Source organism: Pongo abelii, chromosome 10 (assembly GCF_028885655.2).
Source record: "Pongo abelii isolate AG06213 chromosome 10, NHGRI_mPonAbe1-v2.0_pri, whole genome shotgun sequence".
Classification (NCBI taxonomy): domain Eukaryota; kingdom Metazoa; phylum Chordata; class Mammalia; order Primates; family Hominidae; genus Pongo; species Pongo abelii.
The window spans coordinates 60,351,653-60,376,466 of record NC_071995.2 but is presented as its reverse complement, the minus strand read 5'-3'; the positions used below and the strand labels follow the sequence as shown (position 1 = coordinate 60,376,466).

Below are 24,814 nucleotides of genomic sequence, written 5' to 3'. Positions count from 1 at the left end.
TATTCAATAACTGTTAACCTGTATGATAACCATAACCATGAAGTGTCTAAAATTCCTGACTTGACTAATTTTTGCAAACCTTTTTGCTTAAAAAGAAGACTCATTCTATTACAACTTTCAAACTTTTTAAACTAAGAGCTATAGTAAGAAATTGTGACCCAGGACATAAACATATATGTTGATATTTTGTATTCTAATATCTCTCATTCAATTTTCTTTACTCCCAAAACTGTTTAATGAACCACCAAAATATCAACAATCCAGTTTGAAAAACAATGATTTAATACAGTAAAAAATTATAGCTATGCAAAAATTGGGTTCATATATAATGTTAAAGTACATATCCAATTTATCTAGCATTTTAAAGTATTAGTATCTATGTTGATTAAAATCTATGCCAGATTGTAAACTTTTTGAAGCAGTGATCCTTTATAAATTACGTATCTTCGTGACAAATTCTTACACAGTTCTTATCATGAGAACCCATAATGCTTGTTTTGAATTCAGAAATTAAATCAGTTGCTGATCTTCCTGAGTTTCAAAATACTTAGTACAATAATGTTCTAAAATAGTATCTCTGATGGTCTCATATTTATATATAATTTTCCTATCAAAATGAGGTAAGGAGAGAAGAAAATAGCAAACTTTAAAAATAACTAGAAAACATCATTTTAAGAGGTAGCTTCTCATTTATATTCCAATTGGCTATAAACTTCAGAGACGACTCTCTGAATTACTTTTAACAGACTACCCTTGTTAAATTTATAGACTCTTCTCATGTACATATTCATATGATTAAAATAATTTTCATATGTTGAAAACTGTTTTTAATATGTAGAAATATCTTATTTTCCTGAATATATTCCACAAATCTGGAAATTCAAAAGTCAAGCAATTTATTTGTAATAATAATTATAATAAAACTTATATATGAAATTCCTTATCTTTTATGCATTCATTTTAGAAAGATGACTCTATGAGCTTTTTATTTTTATTTTTTTGAGATGAAGTCTCGCTCTGTTGCTAGGCTAGAGTACAGAGGTATAGTTTTGGCCCACTGCAACCTCCACCTCCTGGGTTCAAGCAATTTTTTTTGCCTCAGCCTCCCAAGTAGCTGGGACTACAGGTGCACGCCCACTACACCTGGCTAATTTTTGTACTTTTAGTAGAGATGGGGTTTCACCATGTTGGCCAGGCTGGTCTCGAACTCCTCACTTCAGGCAATCCACCCGCCTGAGCCTCCCAAAGTGCTGGGACTACAGGTGTGAGCCACCGCATCTGGCCAACTATGAGCTTACTGAAACTTAATCTCGAACTTATAAATGTTCTGGCTAAATGAAGAGGGGAGAATAAAGATTCATAACATAATGCTGTATTTTATTTGGTGCAAACATTAGGATTAACCAAGCACTGAGTACTTGAATAATGCTACTATTTCATAAAAAATATGGGTTAAAAGGATTTTCCTGCTGTGAAGTGGGTAAGTGGTGAAAGAAAGCCAAATGCACTTGATGAAATTTAGAAATACTTTCATTTACTTTAATGACTGGTTCCAACAAGGAAATCTTATGCCACGCTATAATTCATAAATTTGCTAATCTCTCTTCCATGCTGGGTTCTACAAGTTATGTGTCCTTCTTCACTGTTCATTTGTATTTTCTAAGATCAATGTTATTACCATTAATCTTGTTTTACAACTTCATTTGAAATTAAATACTTTAAAAATTTTTGAGTTTTATGAAGCAAAAACTATGTAATTTTTATTAAATTCAAAATCATTTATTTTAAAAAACATTTTATTCAATCTATTCTTTACCTAAAATTAAAAATGTGCCTTTTAAATATAAATAAAACAATTTATATATATTTTAATATATATAGAGAGAATTAAGTCCACTTATATTTGACTTACAACTGCTTACGCTACTCATTAATTTGAAAAATCAATGTGTCAAAATAACGCTAAGCCTGCTGCCTTGGCTACTTGACTGTATTTATAGTACCAAAGAATAAACTAGGAGAAAAAAGGAAATAACCAATTGTCATTTTCCATGCTACCTTACCAAGTTTTAATTAAGTTTTTATTTAAAGGTCTATGTTACAAATGACACACCAGTTGCTAAATAAAAACAGTAATTATTTGATGTTTTTTAAAAAAGCAAAATGGCACAAATGTTAAAATTCATTTAATAAATGCAAAAGCATACAAGAAACAATAAATAATTTAACTCTAAGACATTGCATCAAAGCTGGAAATCGAATGTGTATATATAAATTCTTAAAATGGTTATCATCCAAGTAGCATATACAAAGATAATTCTAATTAAATATCTAATAGCAATGGTTTAAAAACAAGACAGGATCTTGCATTACCTATTGTGTCAGCTTTGCTAAATCTTCGAGTTACAACATTGTTCATGTTTCCATTTTCACAAAGCTTCAATTCTGTGAGATATACTTCTACTTTGCAGTGCTTTACAAACATACCCTGTTCAACCACCTAAAATAATGAAACAAAACCAATCAGTGTCACCTATATCAATATATTTCACTCTAATAACAATACATTTAAAGAGACTTTAGAAAACTGCAGATCTCCAGTGAAAAACCAGTCACTCTTAAAGCCTGTCAATATATATAAAAAAAGATATTGGATAGTTAAAACTTCAAAAGCAAGAAACCTTTTTGGAAATTTTGATATATAAAAGAAAGAAATAATCATGATTTTAAAACATTAAGTGACAGTTTGGAAAGGCATTCTATTGATCTATGAAGATACACTAGTACACCATAAATAATTAATATTCAGTATTTATAATGAGAAAGCTTACCCAAAATGACTATGTGCAAATACATACATAAGTTCTCTGTTTATACATTATAATACAAATAAACAGAGTTCTGATTGAAGATACAAACATACTTCTTAGCTTTTAGTAGTGATCCCAAGCAGAAAACCTTTAAAAAGTTGTTTATACAATTTCAACTTAATGGCTATATTATCACTGTTATGTTAAAATATATCTATTAAAATGATAACTCCAAATCACTGTTGCCAAAATATTCAGCTATGGCTAGGTAACTGATATGTTAGTTTCCCTACAGTGACTTTGACCTTTAACTACACGCTTAGTAATTCTACATAACAATTAAAAGAAAGCTGTTAAGCATGCAAGCCATAAAGCATAAAAAGGAAATATGTATATATTAAGGTCACCTTTTAAATAAGTATAATTCCTTTTAATCTTCTAAAGGTTAACTGTAGGATTTCAGTCATGAATACTGTTTCTGAAAATAGTAATAGGCCTGATATGTGACCCATTAGACAAATACGGCAAACGGGAGGCTCCAAATGACCGTTGGATATACTCACAAGCTTACATCAATCCAGAAAAGGACTTTACAAACTTGTCTTTCACTGAATGGAAAAAATTCAAATGCAGTTCATCTAGTATTTACTATCTAATACAACACACATTTTTATGATACTTTGTCATATATATTTTCTTAATCATACTTGTTACAATTTTTTTAAACAGGTAGCAGCCTGTACCTCTCCTGCTAATAAATGTAATTTGTTTTGTAAAACCAATATGTTAAACTACTGAGATTTGTTTCAACCATCTTAGGCTGATTTACTTCATGGTTACAAATGTAGTAACATTTAATTTTATAAGATTACTTGTAGTTGTATTTAAGTAGAGAAACAAGGAATCAAATATTCTTATCAGTCAGTAATTTCTGTTCTGGGGCTCAATAGCTGAGTAAAATCCTAAAATAAACTACATTAAAGTAGCTACTAATCACTGGTAGTAACTAAAACTAAGGTAAACTGCAGGCCTCATTTTTATGGAAGAAAAAGAAAAATGGAATGACCAACACAAAGCAGGAAAAGGAATAAGTATGGTTAAAAAACAACCCCCCCATTATGATTTATATTGAGGTATACACTTTCTAAATAGGCATAGTTTTCTAAAAATGAAAATACATTTTCATAATACTATAGATATTTTCCTGGAAAGAACCTGGTGACTTAATTGTCAGAGTTATTGTGAGATCTATGAAAACAAAATATCAAGAATATTTCAAAATCCACACTACTGGGATTCAGAATTTTTCTCAACATTTTTTTCTTCTCTCCTACATTTTACATTGCTAAAACCTTCATCATCACTACTCAGAATACTGCTACTATATTTATATTTATTTTACTAATTCCCAAAGTAGTGTATTAACAATGTGTCATTTTTAAAAATATGAGTTTGTTGTCAAACTATTTTTATATGAAAAGGTCATACTATATGTACTATTAAAGTTTGAAAATAACAGCACCATAAAAAGAAAAATAATTAGCACATTTACGAATCAATGTTATAATGGTCACATGTAGATTATTTGCTTATATAATCTCCTTCATATTTGTTTACATAAAATCTCCTTCCTACCTTAATTAAAAATGTATGCATTGAAAATGATGGTCATGAAGACTAACAGGAAGAAACAAGCTTATAAAAAAAGTATAGTTTTATTTACCTAATTATTATAACTATTAAAATATAAATTTGAAATAAGATCGGAAGGGGGATATTCAGAAGTGATAGTTATGTTTCAGTATTATAGATGATAGTTACAATGTTTACTCTAAGTGAATTATAACACTGTTATATTACCATAAATAAAAAGTAAGTACATGATGAAATCTGGCTCCTTGTCCAAAATTTAAGACTTATGGATATGTAAACATATTTTCATTAATTTATAACCATAATGAAGGCAAAGTCTCTTTACTAAGTATTTGAGCTAAATATAAGTTTATAGAGGATTAAAATAAATAATTTCTATGTTCATTTTTTGCTGTGAATATTTACAGCATTTTTTACAAGGCCATTAAACATATTAAATAAACCTAATATAGTCTACCCTTTATATCTGTGTATGAAAAGTTTCATAGAAACTTTACCTTCATTCCAAGTGCCTCCCTCCCTGAAATGAGAAGAGAAATAAAAGTAGTTTCTAAAAAAATCTAGTACTATATAAACAATTTCATAATACCAGGCCTCTAACAGACTGACTTACTCTTTTGTAGGAGCTAGCTTCATTCATTTTAAAAGCATTTATTGAGTACCTACATTTGGTGCAGATAAATTAAACCTAGATCCTGGAGTCTGAGTGAGAACAGATAACGGTGAAGACAGAGAAGTAGATAAATACAACAAAACTATGACATCATAGTTCTTAATGTGTAAGAAACAAATCCTATATATGTGATTTTCCATCCACAAATACTTTAGAATATTCAGAAACAAAGACTCAAACATAACCACAATACCATCATCACACCTAAAAAATTAAAACTAATCAATTAATATCAAATATCCAGTCAAAAGTCAAATTTTTCCTTCTGTCTCATTTTTAATGTATTGTTTGAATCAGGATCCAAATAAGGTCCATATATTGCAATAGACTAATTTGTCTCTTAAGTGTCTTTTAACCTAGAAGTTCTCCATCTTTCCTATTCTTGTAATTTTTAGTTTAGACCACTTCATAGATGGTGACATACACTCACTCTAAACAGGATGCAAATATCTAGTTGCTCCTTTTTTTGTGATGCTGGTAGACATTAAAGCCAATGCCTAGATCCAGTGATGGGCAAACTTATGAACTAAGTTTGGCTAAACTTAGGTTTAGATGGCTAAATCTACCCATCATCTATTCTTGTATATAGCGCTTTACTGGAACACAGCAACACCCATTCATTTATGTCTACGGCTACTTTCATACCCAATTATTAATTATCTAGGGCTGCTTTTATGCCTAAATCAGCAAAGTTTAGTCATTTCAAAAGAAACTAAAGGGCGCATAAAGCTAAAAATATTTACTATCTGGCCCTTTACAGAAAAACGTTAGTGACCTACTCCTTCTCCTACATCTTCAGCCTCTAGACCTTCAGGCTAGATCCATTAATTCATTAAGTCTTCTTTAATTTTACCCAGTAATGTTTTACAATTTTCAGTATAGAAAAACATAGTTCTTACTAGGTTTATTCCTAAGTATTTTGACCTGTAAATGTTATTTTAAAATTCAACTTTATTAAGAGACAACCTGTTGAAGGGTAGAAAATATTTATAAGCTATTCATCCAACAGAGGACTAATATCCAGAATATACAAGGACTCAACAACTCAACAGGTAAAAACCAATCCCATTTAAAAGTGGGCAAAGGACATGAATAGACATTTCTCAAAAGACAAATGAACGGCCAACAGGTATATAAAAATGTTCAACATCACTAATCATCAGAGAAATGCAAATCGAAACCACAATGAGATATCACCTTAACCAAGCCATAATGGTTATTATTAAAAAGACAACAGACAACAGATGTTAGCAAAGATGTGGAGAAAAGGGAACACTTATACACTGTTGATGGGAATGTAAACTAGTACAGCCACTACAGAAAACAGTGTGGAGATTTCTCAAAAATCTAAAAACAGAATTACCATTGAATCCAGCAATCCTACTACTGCATATCTACCCAAAGGAAAAGAAGTCAGTATATGAAAGGGACACCTGCACTCACATGTTTATTGTAGCACTATCTACAATAGCAAGATATGGAACCAACCTAGGTGCTCATCAATGGATGAATGGATAAATATTGTATATATATATAAACAATGGAGTGCTATTCCACCATTACAAAGAATGAAATCATGTCTTTTGCAGCAACATGGATGAAGCTGGAGGTCGTTATATTAAGTGAAATAAGCCAGGGACAAAATGACAAATATAGTATGTTCTTACTTATATGTGGAAGGTAAAAAGTTTGATCACATGAAGTAAAGAGTGGAAAGACAGATAGCAGACACTGGGAAGGATAAGGAAGGGAGCAGGGAAGGATGAAGGGAACTGGCTTAAAAGTACAAACATACAGTAAGATGGAATAAATTCAATGTTTGATAGCAGAGCAGGGTGACTATACTTAACAAAAATGTATTGAATTTGGGTGAAGGACACCCAAAATACCCTGACTTCATCACTACTTATACATATGTAACAAATTTTCTCATGTACACCACAAATTTGTACAAATAAACTTTATTTGTTGCCAATAAAAAACTGGTTTCCCTATACTGCCCTTATATCAGGCAACCTGTTAAATTTACCTGTTAATTCTAATTGTTTACCAGTACATATTTTTGGAATTTTAAACCTGCAGAATCATGCCTTCTAAAAACACTGACAGTCTTATGTCCTCTTTTACAAGGTTCACTCTTTTAGTTCTTTTTACTACATTACCATACTGGCCAAGATTTCTAACACAGTTATTCTTGACTTGGGAGGAACTTTTAATATTTTACCAATAAGTATAATATTTACAGGCGATTTCTATTCCTAGTTTTCTAGGAGTTTTTAAGATCATACATGGATGTTAAGCATCAAATGTTCTTTGTACATCGATTGAGATCATTTTTCTTCTTTATTCTGCTAAAATTATGAATGCTTTTCAAATTTAAAATTGTATTCTTTGAAAAATATCTACCTTGGTCATTTTTGTCCTTTTTACATAATGCTGGATTTGTCTTGCTAACATTGTGTTTAGGACTTAAGCATCTATGTTCATGAGTGAGACCAGCCTGTAATTTTTCTTTCTTGTAATGTCCTTCAGGTTTTATGTCATGTTTATGCTAGCCTTATAAAATAAGTTGGGGAATACTGCTTCTTCTATTCTCAGAAAGAATCTGTATGGTATTGGTTTATGGCTTCCCTAAATATTTGGTAGAATACACTGGTAAAGCTTTCTTGGCCTGAAGCTTTCTTTGTGGGAAGGTTTTCAATGACTCAATTTCTTTAATCATATAGGTGAATTCGAGTTTCCTATTTCTTACTGTATTGACATTTTAAAGTTTTGTTTGTCTAGAAATTATCCAATTCGTCTAAATTTTCAAATTTACATAAAACTGTTCAAAACATAATCTTTTTAAAAAAGTCTTTAGAGACTCTGCTATGATGTTTCCTTTTTCATTTGCAATATAGGTTACTTGTGCCTACTCTCTTTTCATTCTTAAACAATCCTGCCAGGACTCATCTTTATTTTACTGGTCTAATTTCACTGCTCTCTACAATGACTGAATTTTCTTCATTTAATGTAGGTTTGTTTTCTATTTTGTTAATGTCTACTTTATAATGTTTCTTCTTAAGTTCAATTTCCTTTTCTTGTTAAGACAACAGATTTTCACTTTCTTTTCCAGTATTTGCACTGAAGCTATAAAATTCCTTCTGAGAATGACTTCAGCCAATCTTTTAAGTTGTATTTTAATTATTATTCAGTTTAAAATATGTCTAACTTTCATTCTTCTCTTTGTCTCAAGGATTACTTAAAAGTATATTTTTCCATTTCTAGATAGTTGGGGGATAATCAGGTTATCTCTTTGTTACTGATTCTAGCTTAATCCCACTAATGACAGAAAATACAGTGAACAATTTCTATCATTTGAAGTTTACTGGAATTTTGATAACCCAGAATATGGTCAATTTTGCTTAAAAATTCCACTTAATAGAAATGTGTATTCTGCAATGACTAAGTACAACGTACATGTCAATTAGGTTATGGTGGTTAATCATGTTCAAATCTTAATTACAAGCTCACTCATGTAGCTGTTGGCAGCCTCTGTCCCTCATTATGTGAGTCTCTCTATAGGGTAAGTTAAAGGCAAAGTTATGGCTTCACCCAAAGTGAGTGATCCGAGGGGAGGGGATGAGGGAGGTATGTGCACTCCCAATAGAAGTACCGGCATCCATTAAGGACTAATCTCAGAAGTGACATACCACCACTTCTGCCACATGCTACTGACTGCACAGACCAATTGTCATACAATGTGGGAAAGGATTATACAAGACTATGGAGTCTAAGAGGTCACAATCACTGAGGAGCATCTTTGAGGCTGGCTACCGCAGTCTACCCCCTGGCCCCCAATGATTCACAGTTCCTTTCCCCAAAATACAAAATACACTCAGCTCTTCCAAAGGCCCCGACTAGTCTCAATTCATTTTAGCAACCTGGAGTTCGGAAATTTGTCATCTATAACTGACAAATTATAAATTTTCTATAAGCCTTTGAAGACATATATTCCGAGACCCCTAGTGGATGCCTGAAACTACAAATAGCACACTAATCCCTATATTCACTAAGTTTTTTCCTTTACAAACATACATACCTATGACAAAGTTTAATTTATTAATTACGCACAGTAAGAGATTAACAATAGCTAATAATAGAACAATTAGAATATACTATAATAAAGGTTATGTGTATGTGGTCTCTCAAGGTAGCTTATCATATTGTACTCACCCTTTTTCTTGTAATGATATGAGATGATTAAATGTCTACCTGATGAGAAGAGGTGAAGTGAATGATGTACACTGTAACACTGCATTATGCTACTAATGCCCTTCAACAAAGCACTGTGACAGTAGATTGATAACCAAGATGGCTACTAAGTGACAAACGGGAAGGTAATGTATACTGTCCATGGGGAGGACATGGAGTGGGATGGCATCATGTTACTCAGAATGGTGCACAATTTAAAACTCATGAATTGTTTATTTCCAGAATTTCCCACTTAATATTTTTGGACCATGGTTGCCTGCAGGTAACTGAAATCATGGAAAGCAAAACCATAGATAAGGGGGACTACTGTAGTGCCTCTTATCTACAGGCCTGTGAACTAAGAGACAAGTTTTCTGCCCCCCATACACCCAAAATAAAATGATGAAGCACACAGAACATAGCCTTTTAAATATTTCTGTTTTATAAGAGGGGAAATAGGAGGTACAAAGGAATCAATGGTCCATAGCAATTATGAAATCTACCTGGACAAATACTAGAAATTCCTTGACTGGAACTCAGTTCTACTCTTGCCTGAAAATTATTCTATCTAACATTTGGTTCCGTTCTCTGAGTCATCCTTTTTTCATGCATTAGCACATGCTTGAAGTTAAGTAAATTTTCAGCCTGATTCCTACTTATTGGAGTCTGGGAGGTCAAAGGCATCTTTCATTTGATACTGTCTCTGCAGTCCAAAATGGCAGTGGTTCTGCGAGGTAATTTGAAAGCAATGTAGGTCTCCACTGGATCTTACTGGAGTTCATTCCATTAGACAAAAGCCATATCCACAAATGTTCTGTAGGGTAAGTCCTCTCTACTTTGGCTTTATGCTGAGAAAGCTAAGGTGTTGCCCGTAAGCTTCTTGAAGCCCTCCTGTTCTTAGAAGCCACATATTGAGAAGACACCCTTAATATTAATTAATATTACTACTGACAGGACAACCTCTAAGTTAACCCTTAAATGCTTTATAGGGCCTTTTGTCTGAATGGTACTGTGAGGCATGACCTTCGATTTTTCTGAGGTAACTTACGGTCACAACCTTGGCTGCCAGATTCGATCATACTTTTTTCTGAGAATACTCTGAGTTTTATCTTTGCTCAGAAACACTTCTTAGTATTAGCATCGTTTGCCATCTGGAGGGACTAGGAATCTTCAAAACTAGTAAATATTGGCTCTGTTTTATTGAACAATCCTTTCTTTAGTGTATTTCTCTTCTCTCACATCTGACTATAACCAACACAAAAAGAAACTAGGCAGTACTTTTAACACTTTGGCAGACCTCTAATTTCATTAAATACTATCTTTAACCTTTCAGTTTACTGCAGGCAACATGTTGCTAAACTTACTCTACCACTGTATAACAAAGACCACTTTCTACCAGTTTCCAGTAAGACCTTCCTCACTTTAAGTTCTCACTGGCAGCTATCTCAAAGTCTAGTAATCTACTAACAGTTTGTTTAAGGTCCTTTAAGCTTTCATTGATACTCCTAAAGTTCTGACAACTTCTATTCACTGTCAGCTCCAAAGCCATGCCACATTTCAAGTTTTCATATCAGCACCTATTTACAGGTACCAAGATTAATATTAGTTATCTATTGCTGCATAATAAATTACCCCAAAATTTACCAGCTTAACACAGCAAACATTATCTCACAATGTTTCTGAGGGTCAAGAATCTGGGAGCAGCTTAACTGGGTTGATTTGGTGTAGAGTTTCTCATGAGGTTGCTCTCAAGGTATGGCTGGGGTTTCAATCGTCTGAAAGCTAAACTAGAACTAAAGGATCCACTTCCAAGGTCACTCACATGGTTGTTGCAGGCCTCCGTTCCTCTCTATTGGCCAGAGATCTCAGTTCCTCACCATGTGGGCCTCTCCATAGGCTGCCTGAGTGTCCTCGCCATATGCAGTTGAATTCCCCGAGTGAGAAATGAGAAAGAGAGACAGCTAGAGTGCGTGTGCACCCAAGATGTAAGCCGCGGTGTTTTTTTATAACCTAATCTCGAAAGTGATGTACCGTGAGTACTGCTATATGCTATTGGCCACACAGACCAACCTCAGTACAACATGGAAGAGGAGTGCCCAAGAATATGGATATGAGGAGTTGGGGATCACTGGGGAACATAGTGGAGAATATTATCTTAACTTACATGCTAACACTATTGTGTAGTTAATTCTATACACATTTTCAACTCCATAAAAATTATTATTAATGTTTTCAACAGTCCATCTTCAGACTTACTCACAACATTTACATTTTGTCAGTTTACACTGTTTTCCTGCATCTCCAAGCTTTCATCTGGAATAATTTTCCTTCCATTCTTAAGATTATTTTGTAGTGCCTTTAATACACGTCTGCAGGTAGCAAATTCTATTAGTTTTTATTTGAAAATAGCTTTTTTCACCTTCATCCCTGAAGGATTATTTTCTTAGTCACAGAATCCTATATTGGCAGTTATTTTCTTTTAACATATCAAAGTCTATTGTTTTCTGGCTTCCATGGTTTCTCGAGAAATCATTATTTTGTCTTATCCTTATTTTGAAGATAACATGTCTTTTTCTCTGGCTATTATTAGAAATTTTTTTGCCTTTGCTTTTCAACATTTGTACTAGGTACAGTTTTGTTTGTATTATTTCAGTTTGGGATTCATAGCATTTCTTTAATTTAAAGCATGACACCTTTCTCAGCTTGGGAAAATTCTCAGCTATTACCTCCTTTAGTATTAGTTCTACCCACTCTTTCTTTCCTCTCCAAGATTCCAACTATATGTATGTATGTTAAACTTACTGCATTCTATTTATGCCTTAGCTTTTTTCTGTATTTTCTATTCTTTTGTCTCTCCAAGCTTTAGACTCTATATTTTCTATTGACAAATCATTTAGTTTACAAATTTTCTCTTCAGTTCTGTTTGGTCTAATAATTTTATTCCCAAACATGAAACCCATAAAATTTCCATATTATTAGTTTTAGAATTCTATTTGCTTCTTCTTTAATAGTTTTGCCCTACTACTCATCTGCCTTTTTTTTTTTTTTTTTTTTTTTTAGCATAATAAGCCCACTATTCTAAAATCTAATAACTCAATTACCTGGGTTTCTTATGGGTCTGTTTCTATGGTCTGCTGTTTCTCTTGGATTTTGATTCCATTGTATTTTCTGCTTATATCCCTGCTTTCTTTTCATCCATTCTTTGAGTGTTGACACTATAAATGACGCATTTTAGAGATCTTTGAGGTATAAAGATCTCTATAAAGATTATAGAGATCTTTGAGGTATAATGCAGAAACTTGGTTTCTGCATTATAGCCAGGGGAACCACCAATCCTAGATTCTTTAATGCAACCAGAGATGGGTAACATTCAAAGTTGGGCTTCAGACACTATAAGCTGGTCTATTTACTTCTTTGAGTTCCACCTGCATCAGTCATGTGGGGCACAGTGAAAATGCAAATGAAATTCCCAAATTTAACTGTGATTAATTAAATTTTACTGCAGATTTAATGTTGTAGGAAATTGCATCTGTAATGAGAACTCCAGGCAATGTAATGTAGCACATGAACATTTGCAAACTATTTTACAGGTTGAATATATTTCATTCATTTTGTTAAAAATAAGTATGTGGTCTCCCAAGAGATTTGTCAATGTTTTTTCTTTCTACTTGTGTGAAATTTTTGATTATATTTTACTTTGTTATTAGACACAGGTTTCAAGAACTCTCAATGAGGACTATTTCAAAGAGTAATGGCAATGAAGTTGGTAGTTGATCTGTTTATCATACTGCAGACTGCCAGTGTATAACGTGCTACATTTATAAGAAAAAAAAGTGTATCATTAAGATTAAAGGAATACAGTTTAATACCTTTAGAGATATTTTGGGCACAAATTTTCCTTTATCCTAGAAATGAAATAATTCTAGACAGTTTTACAGCTAAATAGGCTACCTTTGATCAAAACACTCAATTCTCCAGCAACTATAGATAAAGCAACTAGATCATTTCACAGATCTATAAGGCTGGCATTCCTACAAGAGAGAAATTCTAATTTCGAAGTGGCTGAGTGAAACTAAGGAATAAAACTAAACAAAAATAAATAAAGGGTACATTCAAGATCTATTCAGAAAATAAGATCCAAGGTTAGCTTCTAATATACCTAAAACCATAGATACACAAATACAAATTGTTAACATGGTAACTCTGTAGCATCAATTCCAAATAAATTCAAATATAGTTAGGTCTAGTAGAGGTTTTTTTACACTTATGTTACCTAATCCAACTTTTTAATTGTTTCTATGTGGCAGGGGATGGGGGGAGGGTTGGGGGACCCAAACCAGATACAAAATTATGCCAAGAGATTTTGGTCCCTTCTCAGCCTCCCACTCCTCCCACAATAAATGATCAAATATATGTGTAAGGTTCACTCATTTACCTTGCATATTTGGTATTCTACTATAGCAACACCCTTACTTATTGCTTTTTAGTTCCCTAAAAAAAGGAAATTGGTTATTCTTAATGTTTCTAGACTACAATTTTAAAATGTTAAAGGATATGGAAAAAAATCTACATTTTCAAGTTTAAAAAATCTTTATGTTCCAAAAAACATTGCTTCAACTTTTAGTTTCTTCATTGTTTTCGAATTGTTTTATCAAAAACAGTGCAGCACAGAAAACAGGATCAGGTTGCCAAAGTCTGTATCCTGATATGACTTTCTAAAATAACTAGATCCTAACTTTTTATCCTCATTTCCTACTACTTACCTTATAGAGTTTTCTCTCTCTATAGAGGATTAATCAATAATACATACTTACAATAGTGGCTAGCATAAGTAGACCCTCTTAACATGTTACTTGCCATTATTGTAACACAGTGTACGGTAATTTTGCTGGCTTTTTCTCTAAGATAAGTAATAAAACTTCACAATTTATTGAATTAATAATAAAATGTGAACTAATCAAGAAAAATAATATTTATAGTCAGTTATTATTAAAATGTACCTTTCGTGCTATTGGCTCTTGACCTTCCATCAATGTGTACCAGCTGACAAGTTTATTCCAACCTTCAGTTGGCAACAGTATGTAATCCAATTCATCAATAAGATGTTCCTTAAGTGACTGGGCATCACCATCTGCAAAAGAAAAAAAATAAACTCAACACATAAAAAAACAGTAGTACCTAACTCTAAATACTTTGGTTGGACACATTACAAATTAAATTCATGAAGGCTAATTTAAGTATTTAAAACAAGTTTTAAGCTCTAAAGCAATTCAGCTCCCTTACATCAGGGGTGTCCAATTTTTGGGCTTCTCTGGGCCATACTGGAAGAATTGTAACACTAACAATAGCTGATGAGCTTAAAAAAATCTCATAATGTTTTAAGAAAGTTTACAAATGTGTGTTTGGCTGCATTCAAAGCCATCCTGGGCAGTGTGCAGCCCATGGGCTGCAGGTTGGACAAGCCTGCCACACATATTTCAAAATAAACTATTGCTTTAAAACTTTCAGTTTGTACCATAAATCAAAAAGCAATATTTAAAAACATAATTCTTTTATTAGGTTCTTTAAAAAATACTATGGAGTAACTGTTAGTCAAGAGACTTGACAAAAGAGTGTTTCCCACATATTTTGAGTAGCAGAGATCCCTCACATGGTAACAATATTCATTCTAGCATCAGTCTTTGTAGGAAATTCAGAAGCAAATCAACAACCTTTTACAATGACACCAAGACACATGGGCTTGGAACCATGACAGAAATCACAAATGGGCATCTTGTGAACCACTTCATTATTCCAGAAGGCCCACAATCTGGATTTCTCCCAAGATCTAAAATGGAGGTAATTCTTCAGATGTGGTTCTAATTCACAGTCCACTTTCAAATTTCTAGTTAGACTAAAAAAATTTAGTACAAGACAGGCCACAGATCTAGAAGAAATTTCTGGAACCATACCTACATCATAGTCCTAATCTGAGACTTGTTATCTGTCCATCTGAATTTTTAAAATGCAGAAAGAGGAACAGAAATATCTCACTGAGTTATATCCAACTTAATGGAGATTTTTCTTGTCCTAACTTAGTCTTAATTAACAGATACGGAAAGCAAAATTGTTCTTGGTAGCATTTCAATAATGAGAACACACTATTCCCAATAAGATATAAACAATACAAATCAAGAAGCAAGAAAAAACCTGAGAGATTAAGAGAATGTTACTTATTCTGCGTTTTGCAACTATAGCCTACTTTGCATTTTCTAGACTTGTACGTGAAAACAGTACTTGCTTTCTGTTAGTATAGACGAGTTTGTAATTTCTAGAGTCTTACATAAAAATAGTATGTCCTCTTTTTTGTTTGGCTTCGTTCATGCCATGTAATTATTTTGAGATCTATCCATGTTTTTACATATCAATACTTAACTTCTTTTAATTGCTGAGTGGGATTTCATTGTATGGATATGCTACATTTTGTTTATCCATTCAGGTGTTGATGGGCATTGGAGCTGTTCACAACTTTTTCTATTACAAATAACACTGTATGACCATTTGTGTACAATCAGTCATATGGATAAAATGCTTTAATTTATTTTGGGTAAATACCTAGGAGTGGAATGACTGGGCTCTATAATAAATGTATGTCTAACTTGTTAAGAAACTGCCAGACTGTTTTCTGAAGTGCTTTTATGATATGACATCGATAGAAACAGTGTATGAGAGTTCTACTTCCTCTACAATCTTGCCAACACTTGGTATGGATCAGTTTTCTCATTGTGGTTTTAATCTTCATTTCTCTAATATGAATTATGTTGAGCATTTTTGCACGTGGCTTTTTGAAACCTGTATCTTCTTTGGTGAATTATGTGTTCAAATCTTCTGCCTACTTTTTCCATTGGGCTTTATGTTTTCTTCAAAATAAGTTTTAAAAACTGTATATTCTACAAACAAGTCTTTTATCAGCTACATGATTGTAAATATTTTCTCCCACACTGTGGCTTCTCTTTTCTTTCTCTTAACAGTGTCATTTAAAGAAGCTTTTGTTACTGATGAGACACAACTACATTTTTTTCTTTTATCAACCTTGCTTTTGAATCATATCCAAGAAAACTTTGGCTAATACAACATCACAAAGACTTTTTCCTAAAAGTTTTAGTTTTTACATTTAGGTCTATAGTCCATTTTGGATTAATATTGTATACAGTGCCACGTATGCATCAAAGTTCAGTTTTTTGCAAACAGATACTCAAGCCAAATACTTGAGTAATACTCAAGCCGCATTTGTTTAAAAGACTATCCTTTTGCCAGCGAATTCCTCTTTTACCTTTTTCTAAAGCTGAACGACTATATATGTGTAGATCTATTTCTGGATTCTCTAATCTGGTCAATTGATGTATTTGTCTTTATGTCAGTATCAACTATATTTATTATTACAGCTTTAAAATAAGGATTGAAATCAAATAGTGTTAACTTCTATGATTTTATTTTAAAATTCAAAGTTGTTTCAGCCATTCTGTCATTTGAATTTCCACATGAATTTTTGGATCAGCTTATCCTTTTCTATTAAAAAGCTTACTGGACAACTCAATATCCACATGCAAAAGGATGAAGTTAGAACACTATCGCACACCATATACAAAACTAACTTAAAGTAGACGAATGGTGTAAATTTAACAGCCAAAACTATAAAACTCGTAGAAGAAAATGTAAGTATAAATCTTACATAAATCTTCGCAACCTTGGTTTCAGCAATGCTTTCTGACACCAAAAGCACAAGCAACAAAGAAAAAAAGGCAAATTGGACTTAAAATTAAAAAACTTTTGTGCTTCAAAGGTCACCATCAAGAAAATAAAAAGCCAACAGAATAAGAAAAAATTTTTGCAAATCGTACATCTGATAAGGGTCTAGCAACCTAAATAAATAACAAACTCTGAAAATACAACAATGAAAAGACAACTCTGTTAAAAACAGGCACAGGATCTGAATAGATATTTCACTAAAAAAGATATATAACAAGCACGCAAAAAAAGAACTTATCATCATTAATCACTAGGGAAATGCACGTCAAAAATCACAACGAGATACCACTTCACACCCACTTGGACAGCTATAATAAAAAGGACAGACAAGAACAAGTGTTGGCAATAATGTGAAGCAATGAATCCTCATACACTGCCAGCAACGATGTAAAATGATGCAATGACTTTGGAAAAACAGTCTAACAGTTCCTAAAATAGTTAAACAATGAAGTTTAAAAAGACCCAACAATTTCATGTCTAGGTATCTACCCATTAGAAAGGAAAACATGTATCTACCCAAAAACTTTTACATGAATGTTCATAGCAACAATATCCAGAAGAGCCAAAAAGTAAAAACTCAAATGTCCATCAACTGATGAGTGCATAAAGTAAACGTGGTACCATTCAGTAGAAATCATTCATCTATAAAAAGAAATCAAGTACTGATTCATGCGGCAACATGGATAAAACACGAAAACATTGTGCTGTCCTAAATAAAAGAAGACAAACATAAAAGAATACGTATTGGGCCGGGCACAGTGGCTAACACCTGTAATCCCAGTACTTTGGGGGACTGAGGCAGATGGATCACCTGAGGTCAGGAGTTCAGAGACCAGCCTGGCCAACATGGTGAAACCCCGTCTCTACTAAAAATGCAAAGATCAGCCAGGTGTGGTGGCACGCACCTGTAATCCCAGCTACTCGGGAGGCTGAGGTAGGATAATCGTTCGAACCTGGGATGCGGAGGTTGCAGTGAGCTGAGATTCTAGCCTGGGCAACGGAGTGAGACTCCATCTCAAAAAATAAAAAAAAAAAAAACAAAAAAACACACATATTGTATGATTCCATTTATATGAGATGTCCAGAATAAGCAAATCCATACAGACAAAGGAGATTAGTAGTTGTCTAGAGCAGGGGGTGGCAGCAAAGAAGGGATAGGGTGTGATTCCTAATGGGTACGAGGAATGTTTTACAAAATTCAATTAGATCAAGTTGATTAACAGTGTTGTTCAATTCTTTGGGCTTCGTGAATGTAGATGTCCAATTTCCCTTCCCAGTTTCAGGAAGTTTCAGCCATTATTTCATTAATTCTTTTTTTTTTTTTTTTTTTTTGCAAGACAGGGTCTTACCCGGTCACCCATGCTGGAGTGCAGTGGTACGATCTCGGCTCACTACAACCTCTGTCTCCTGGGCTGAAGCAATCCTCTCACCTCAGCCTCCCAAGTACTGGGACTACAAGTGTATGCCACCACCCACAGATTATGTTATTTTATTTTTTTGAGATGGAGTCTTGCTCTGTCGCCAGGCTAGAGTGCAGTAGGATGATCTCAGCTCGCTGAACCACTGCCTCCCAGGTTCAAGCGATTCTCCTGCCTCAGCCTCCTGAGTAGCTGGGACTACAAGTGTGCGCCACCACACCCAGCTAGTTTTTTGTATTTTTAATAGAGACGGGGTTTCACCATGTTGGCCAGGATGGTCTTGATCTCTTGACCTTGTGATCCTCCTGCCTCGGCCTCCCAAAGTGCTGGGATTATAGGTGTGAGCCACCGCGACTGGCTGGATTATTTTTTTTGTATTTCTTCTAGAGACAAGGTTTCACCATGTTGCCTGAGCTGATCTCGAACTCCTGTGTTCATGTGATCCGTCCACTTTGGCCTCCCACAGTGCTGGGATTACAGGTGTGAGCCACTACACCTGGCCTCAGCCAGTATGTCTTTAAATATGCTTTCTGCCCCTCTCACTTTCCTCCTTCTGGAACTTCCATACACACAAATTGGTTCATTTGATGGTGTCCCATAAGTCACTTGGACTTCCTTTACTCTTTTTTATTATTTTTATTCCTCTGATTGGATAATTTCAAATGATCCGTCTACAAGTTTGCCAACTCATCTACTTGATCAAATCTGCTGTTGAAGACCTCTAGTGAATTTTTCAGTTATCGTATTCCAAAATTTGTTTGGTTCTTCATAATTTCTAGCTCCTTGTTGATATTCTAATTTTGTGAATTTTTATTTTTCTGGGTTTGTAAAGTTGTCTATGTTTTCTTGTAACTCAGTGAGCTTTATAAGAATTATTTTGAATTCTCTGTCAGGCAATTTATCTCTATTTCTTTAGGGTCAGTTTCTGGAGATTTTGTTTTTTTGTGTCACGTTTCTCTGATTGAGTTCTTGTAGCTTTGCACAGGTGTTTGCGCAACTGAAGAAACAGCCATCTCTCCCAGTCTTTATTAACTGGCTTTGAAAGGCAAATAGCTTCACTTCCACCCATAAAGCCTGGCTAGAGATTCTGAGAACATCTCAAACTTTTTTTGTGGATACATCTTTTCTGTACTTGTGCATGTAGATTCCTAATTAGAAGATTGTTGATTTCCTTTTTTTTCAGGAGCCCATAATCTCTTCCTCCTTCTGGTATCTTACTACATCATACCACAGACCAGAACATTAGAGGCACATCCCACTTGTCTCCCTCTTCCTTGAGTTCTCTGCCTTCTCAAATCTTGTAGAGCTGTGCTGAGTGCAGCAAGCCACTTGCCCCTTTTCCTTTGTTCCTATCTGCCCCCACCAAACTCTGCCAGTTCCATTAGCACACTGGGTAAGATAAGACAGAAATCAGTCCTTCAAGCAGTACCCTGAAAGACTGGAACACTGGAGGTAACACTCCACTCCTTTTCCTCTTCCCTGGAAGACAAGTCTCAGGTTCTATGTCTTCTCCTAATATTACAGGGTTGTGGCAGCTGCAGCAAGCCACCTATCCCTTTTCTTTTGTTTTTAACTTCCCCCAGTTATTTGAACTATGTCAGCTCTCTGGTACAATGAGGCATGACAGAAACTGGCCCCTCAAGCAGCACACTGAAAGGCATGGGCAGTTCAGGATGCCCCCACTCCTCTCCTTCCTTCCTGGGAGAGAAGCCTCAGGTTCTTAGCCTTCTCTCAATCTCTCAGAGCCTTCCAGCTGCAGCAACCACCTACCCCTTTTCCTCTGTTAACTGCCCCCAGGCATAAGAACTATGCTGGTTCCATCAGCACTCTGTGTAAGGTGATAAAAATTTTTTTTTAGAAAACTGGCCTGTTGGGTAGTTTTCCCCCCAAGGGAGAGGTCCTGATCTGAGACAATCTCTCTTGAGACTAAGCTAAGACTCCTTGGAGGAGGGGCTGATGTGGGCAAAATAAAATTGTTCTTACTCATTTCAATGTTGTTGTTCTCAGTTTTGTGCTCATCTGAAGTACTACAAATTCTTAACTGGATCTTGGGTTTCTCATAAAGATAGTCTGGTCCATTGTTACTTCAGTGTTTCTGTTGGGGGTTGCGGGCTGAGACTTTCTATTCTATCATCCTGCTGACATCACTCTTCTTCACATATTTTCAAGTTATGTCATTAGGTAAGTATATATTTAGGATTACTATATTCTCTTGATGAACTATACCATCCCATTAGTCATTATAAAGTGACCTTCTATCCCTGATAATGTTCTTTATTCTGAAACTTAATGTCTCCGGCTTTTTAAAAAACAGTGTTAGCATGTGTATTAGTTTTCCACTGTTGCATAATGAATTACCATAGTGGCTTAAACATCACCGATTTATTAGTTCACAGTTCTGTGGGTCAGTAGTTAAGGAGGACCCAAATGGATTTGTGCTTAGGGTTTTACAAGGCTGAAGTCAAGATACCAACCTTGCTGGGCTCTTATCTGAAGGTCTGAGGGAGAATCTGCTTCCAAGCCCATTCAGGTTGTTGGCAGAATTCAGTTACTCATGGTTGTGAGTTTGAGGTTCCCGTTTCCTTGATGGCTGTCAACCTGAGGCCACTCTCTGTTCCTAGAGGCTGCCTGCCTTGCATCTCACGATTCCTTCCAACTTCAAACCAGCAATGACATATTGACTCTCTTTCATGCATCTCTGAATTCTTTTGCCATCAGACAGAGAAAACTGTCTGCTTTTAAAGGGTATGTGTGATTAGATTACGTTCACCAGGATAGTCTCTTTTTGCCACATAACATAATCAGAAGAGTGATATCTTCATCCTATTTACAGGTTTCACCTACACTCAAAGGGGAGAGTATTATATAAGAGTGAGGATCACTGGGGGTTAGTCTTGCTTACCACTGCCTGGTGTTATCTTTTTCCATATCTTACTTTTAATCTATCTGTGTTCTTGCATTTAAAGTGAGTTTCTTGTAGGCAGTTGATAGCTGGTTTTTAACTTTTTAATCTAATCTCACCGTCACTACCTTTAGTTGAGGTGTTTACATTTAATGTGATTATTCATAGAGCTGGGTTTCAATCTAGCAACTTTTAATTTTGTATATGTCTCATCTGTTCTTTATTAATTTTTTCCATGTCTTGTGGGGGAGATTTGTTTTTAAGATTGACATTGCTTGTCATTATTGATCATATTTTCCTGCTTCTTCACATGCCAGGTAATATTTGGTCAGATCCAAGCCATTATAAATTTTATATTTTTGTATGCTGGATATTTTTGTATTCTTATAAATACTCAAGTTTTATTCTGAAATGCAGTTAAGTTTCTTGGAAATAGTTTGATGCTTTCAGGTTAGCAGAGCAGGAAAATTAATTTCACCCTATTACATAAGTAAAACTGTTCTCAGAAGTCTACTCTAAATTATGTGGTTTTCCACTCTGGCTGCTGAGAACACAAATGATTCCCAATCCTATATTAGCCTCGATGATTGTTCCTTCTTTTCAGGGGTACCTTGTCTGGCCTTGGGCAGTTTTCTCATATGCAAAGTGCTGATTAATAGTTGAAGACTTAAGAGCAACCCTATGGGGGGTCTAGGTCTCTCTCTCTCTCTCTCTCTCTGAGCTACTCACTACTTTCTGGTATTTTCCTGGACTCTTGTAGCCTTGGTTTTCCTCAACTAAGGGAAACTCTGTTTCCTCAACTAAGGGAGATAGTAAGGGTCTGCACGGGTTTCATCTTCCCATGTTGTGTCTTGGAAATCTCTTTTAATGCAGTAAACTGAAGGCAGCTGGAGGGCTTACCTATTTTGTTTCGCAACTCTCAAGGATCACTGTTTTCCGTTGCCTGATATCCAGTGTTTTGAGAACCGCTGTTAGAAATGGAAGTTCTGGTACTTATGTTTTGTTCCCTTTACCCATAATAAGAGGTATACAGAAGGACTGGCAAGTAGTGAGGGTTGTAGAAAGCTAATGCAAAAATTTAAGAATGTAAGCATATATGATTATTCCTCAAATTTTAAAAAATGTCATGTGTCCACTAGGAAAAAAAATATGTGACATAGCATTTCTCAAAATAATCAGTCTTTAATTACTATTTAATAACAAATAATCAGTCCTATTATTTAGTAATAAATAATCATTAAATAATGATTACTTAATAATGAAATCTTTAAATGAAGAAATCAGATTCTTCATTTAAGGGTTTAAACAACAATAAAACCTTATTACATCATAAATGAAAAACAAAACTTGTCATACAGAACAATAGCAAAATTTTTAATAACTAATTAGAATAATAAGTTCATTAGGTCAAATCTGTAATGCAAAACTTTATCAACTTATTTGCACTAACATTTTCCATATTCAACTCACTGACATTTATATAATGAAATTTAACACATTTACAACTTGACTGAAGGAAGAAAATAATGACCTTTGAGAAGTCCAGAGTTATCAATGGGTCCAGGATACACATTTTGATCTCCCATCTGGTATTTGTCCCAACTGTCAAAGCCAACATATTTTTTCCACTGTTTGAACCAGCGACTATCGACTAGGTACCTAAAAAATAAAAGAAATTGGTTAAGGAAAATACCTGAAAATACAGGAACAGTAAAAGAGCCATCTATTTTTTGATATTTCCTTTTATATTAAAAGACATATCTACTTCAAAGGATATTTGAAAACTGTAATGCCCCTTAGTATTAGAAAGACAAGACTTCAATTGTATAAAGTATTATTCCTATTGTTCTATAAATATATACTACTTGATGACAAATACTGACATAAAAATACAAATATATGTATTCAAGAAAATGCTTCTCAATTGAATGAAAATGGAAATAATCATAAGAATTTGTCAAAATAAATTTAAAAATGCAATATGGTAAATAGAAAAAATGGTTGTTTTACAAGAAGCTTGCAAATAATTTTATGTACTTTATTGTGTGTTTTGGAGGTAAAGGAAACCAGTTATCAAGGGTTGCAAGGTTAATTATAATAATTATAATCAGAGAGAGAGGTTCAAGATAGCTGACTAGAGACATCAAGTTCCAGTTCTCTTCAGAAAAAAGAACCAAAATTACAGCTGGGTGTGGTGGCTTGCGCCTGTAATCCCAGCGCTTTGGAAGGCTGAGGTGGGTGGATCAGTTGAGGTCAGGAGTTCAAGACCAGCCTGGCCAACATCGTGAAACCCCGTCTCTACTAAAAATACAAAAATTGGGAGGCATGGTGGTAGGTGCCTGTAACCCCAGCTACTCAAGAGGCTGAGGCAGGAGAATTGCTTAAACCTGGGAGGCAGAGGTTGCAGTGAGCCGAGATCGCACCACTGCACTCCAGCCTGGGTGACAGAGAGAGGCTTGGTCTCAAAAAAGAAAAAAGAACCAAAATTACAAACACATAATCGCAGCTCTAACAGAATATCAGAGAGAGAATACTAGGACACAAAAATCACAGAAAAAATTTAGGCATAGAAAAAGAAGGAAGTGAGAGGCCAAAAAAGAGTGGCTGGGAGCCCCAAGGGACTTGGTGTTGCATGGAAAGGGTAAGCGAGTGTTTGGGATCCTTCATTCCTGTGGCAGAGTGCTAGTATGCGATCTATGGGAAAGCTCCTCTGCTCTCTCAAACCCAGACAGTGGTAAGGGTAGGGATTTCTTGAGGGTGTTACACCAGACTGCAAGCTCACGCTGGGTTGCTCACCTTCCCACCATCCTAGACTCGGGCATCTGTGGCAAGGCATCATTGTCAGAGCATATCCATCAGGGGACTTTATCTTGCCCAGGGAACCTCAGCCCTTGTGCTTCCACATCCTGGGAGCTCTTGCTGACATTCCCCAGAACCCACTCAGTGGGCAGTAGTGGCACAGTGCTAGTTAGACCCAGGGGTGCTGCAGGGTTCCCAATAATCTATCCCACAAGGAGTGCTACTTTTAAGGGAAGGAAAAGTGCAGTGCACCAAAGGGACAGCCTCTGGGACAAAGGAAACCAAAGCATGCATTTTCCAGCGCCCCCCAAGAGCTCCCTGCTTGGGGCTGCAAGTGAATGCCTGCTCCTGGCAGAGACACAGAGACACAAACTCTGCTCAGCACTCCAAGTGAGGAGTAAGGTCCTGTACCACTGGCCAAGTGGCCTCTGTGCTTAAGCCCAGACATACAGAAGGGGACTTCTCCTCCCCCTCCACCCACTGCTGCAGACACAGTCATTGCTGCTCCCATGGGAAGCTGGCACAAGAAACCAGAGGG

The 24,814-nt window shown here is 35.0% G+C and overlaps 1 protein-coding gene across 7 annotated transcripts in view; it reads right to left on the bottom strand.

Moving 5' to 3' along the window:
- The window catches only part of USP15 (ubiquitin specific peptidase 15), a 144,391-nt gene that overhangs the window by 87,453 nt on the left and 32,124 nt on the right, over positions 1-24,814 (bottom strand). For 4 of the 7 annotated variants that reach the window (XM_002823463.4, XM_002823464.4, XM_009247970.3 and 1 more), the window contains exons 2-4: positions 23,009-23,136; positions 14,370-14,500; positions 2,374-2,500 (exon numbers count right to left, since the gene is read on the bottom strand). In XM_002823463.4, coding sequence (XP_002823509.1) covers positions 2,374-2,500; positions 14,370-14,500; positions 23,009-23,136 — 386 coding nt within the window. The other 3 variants (XR_010135785.1, XM_054527329.1, XR_008511957.1) reach the window with 3 other exon arrangements.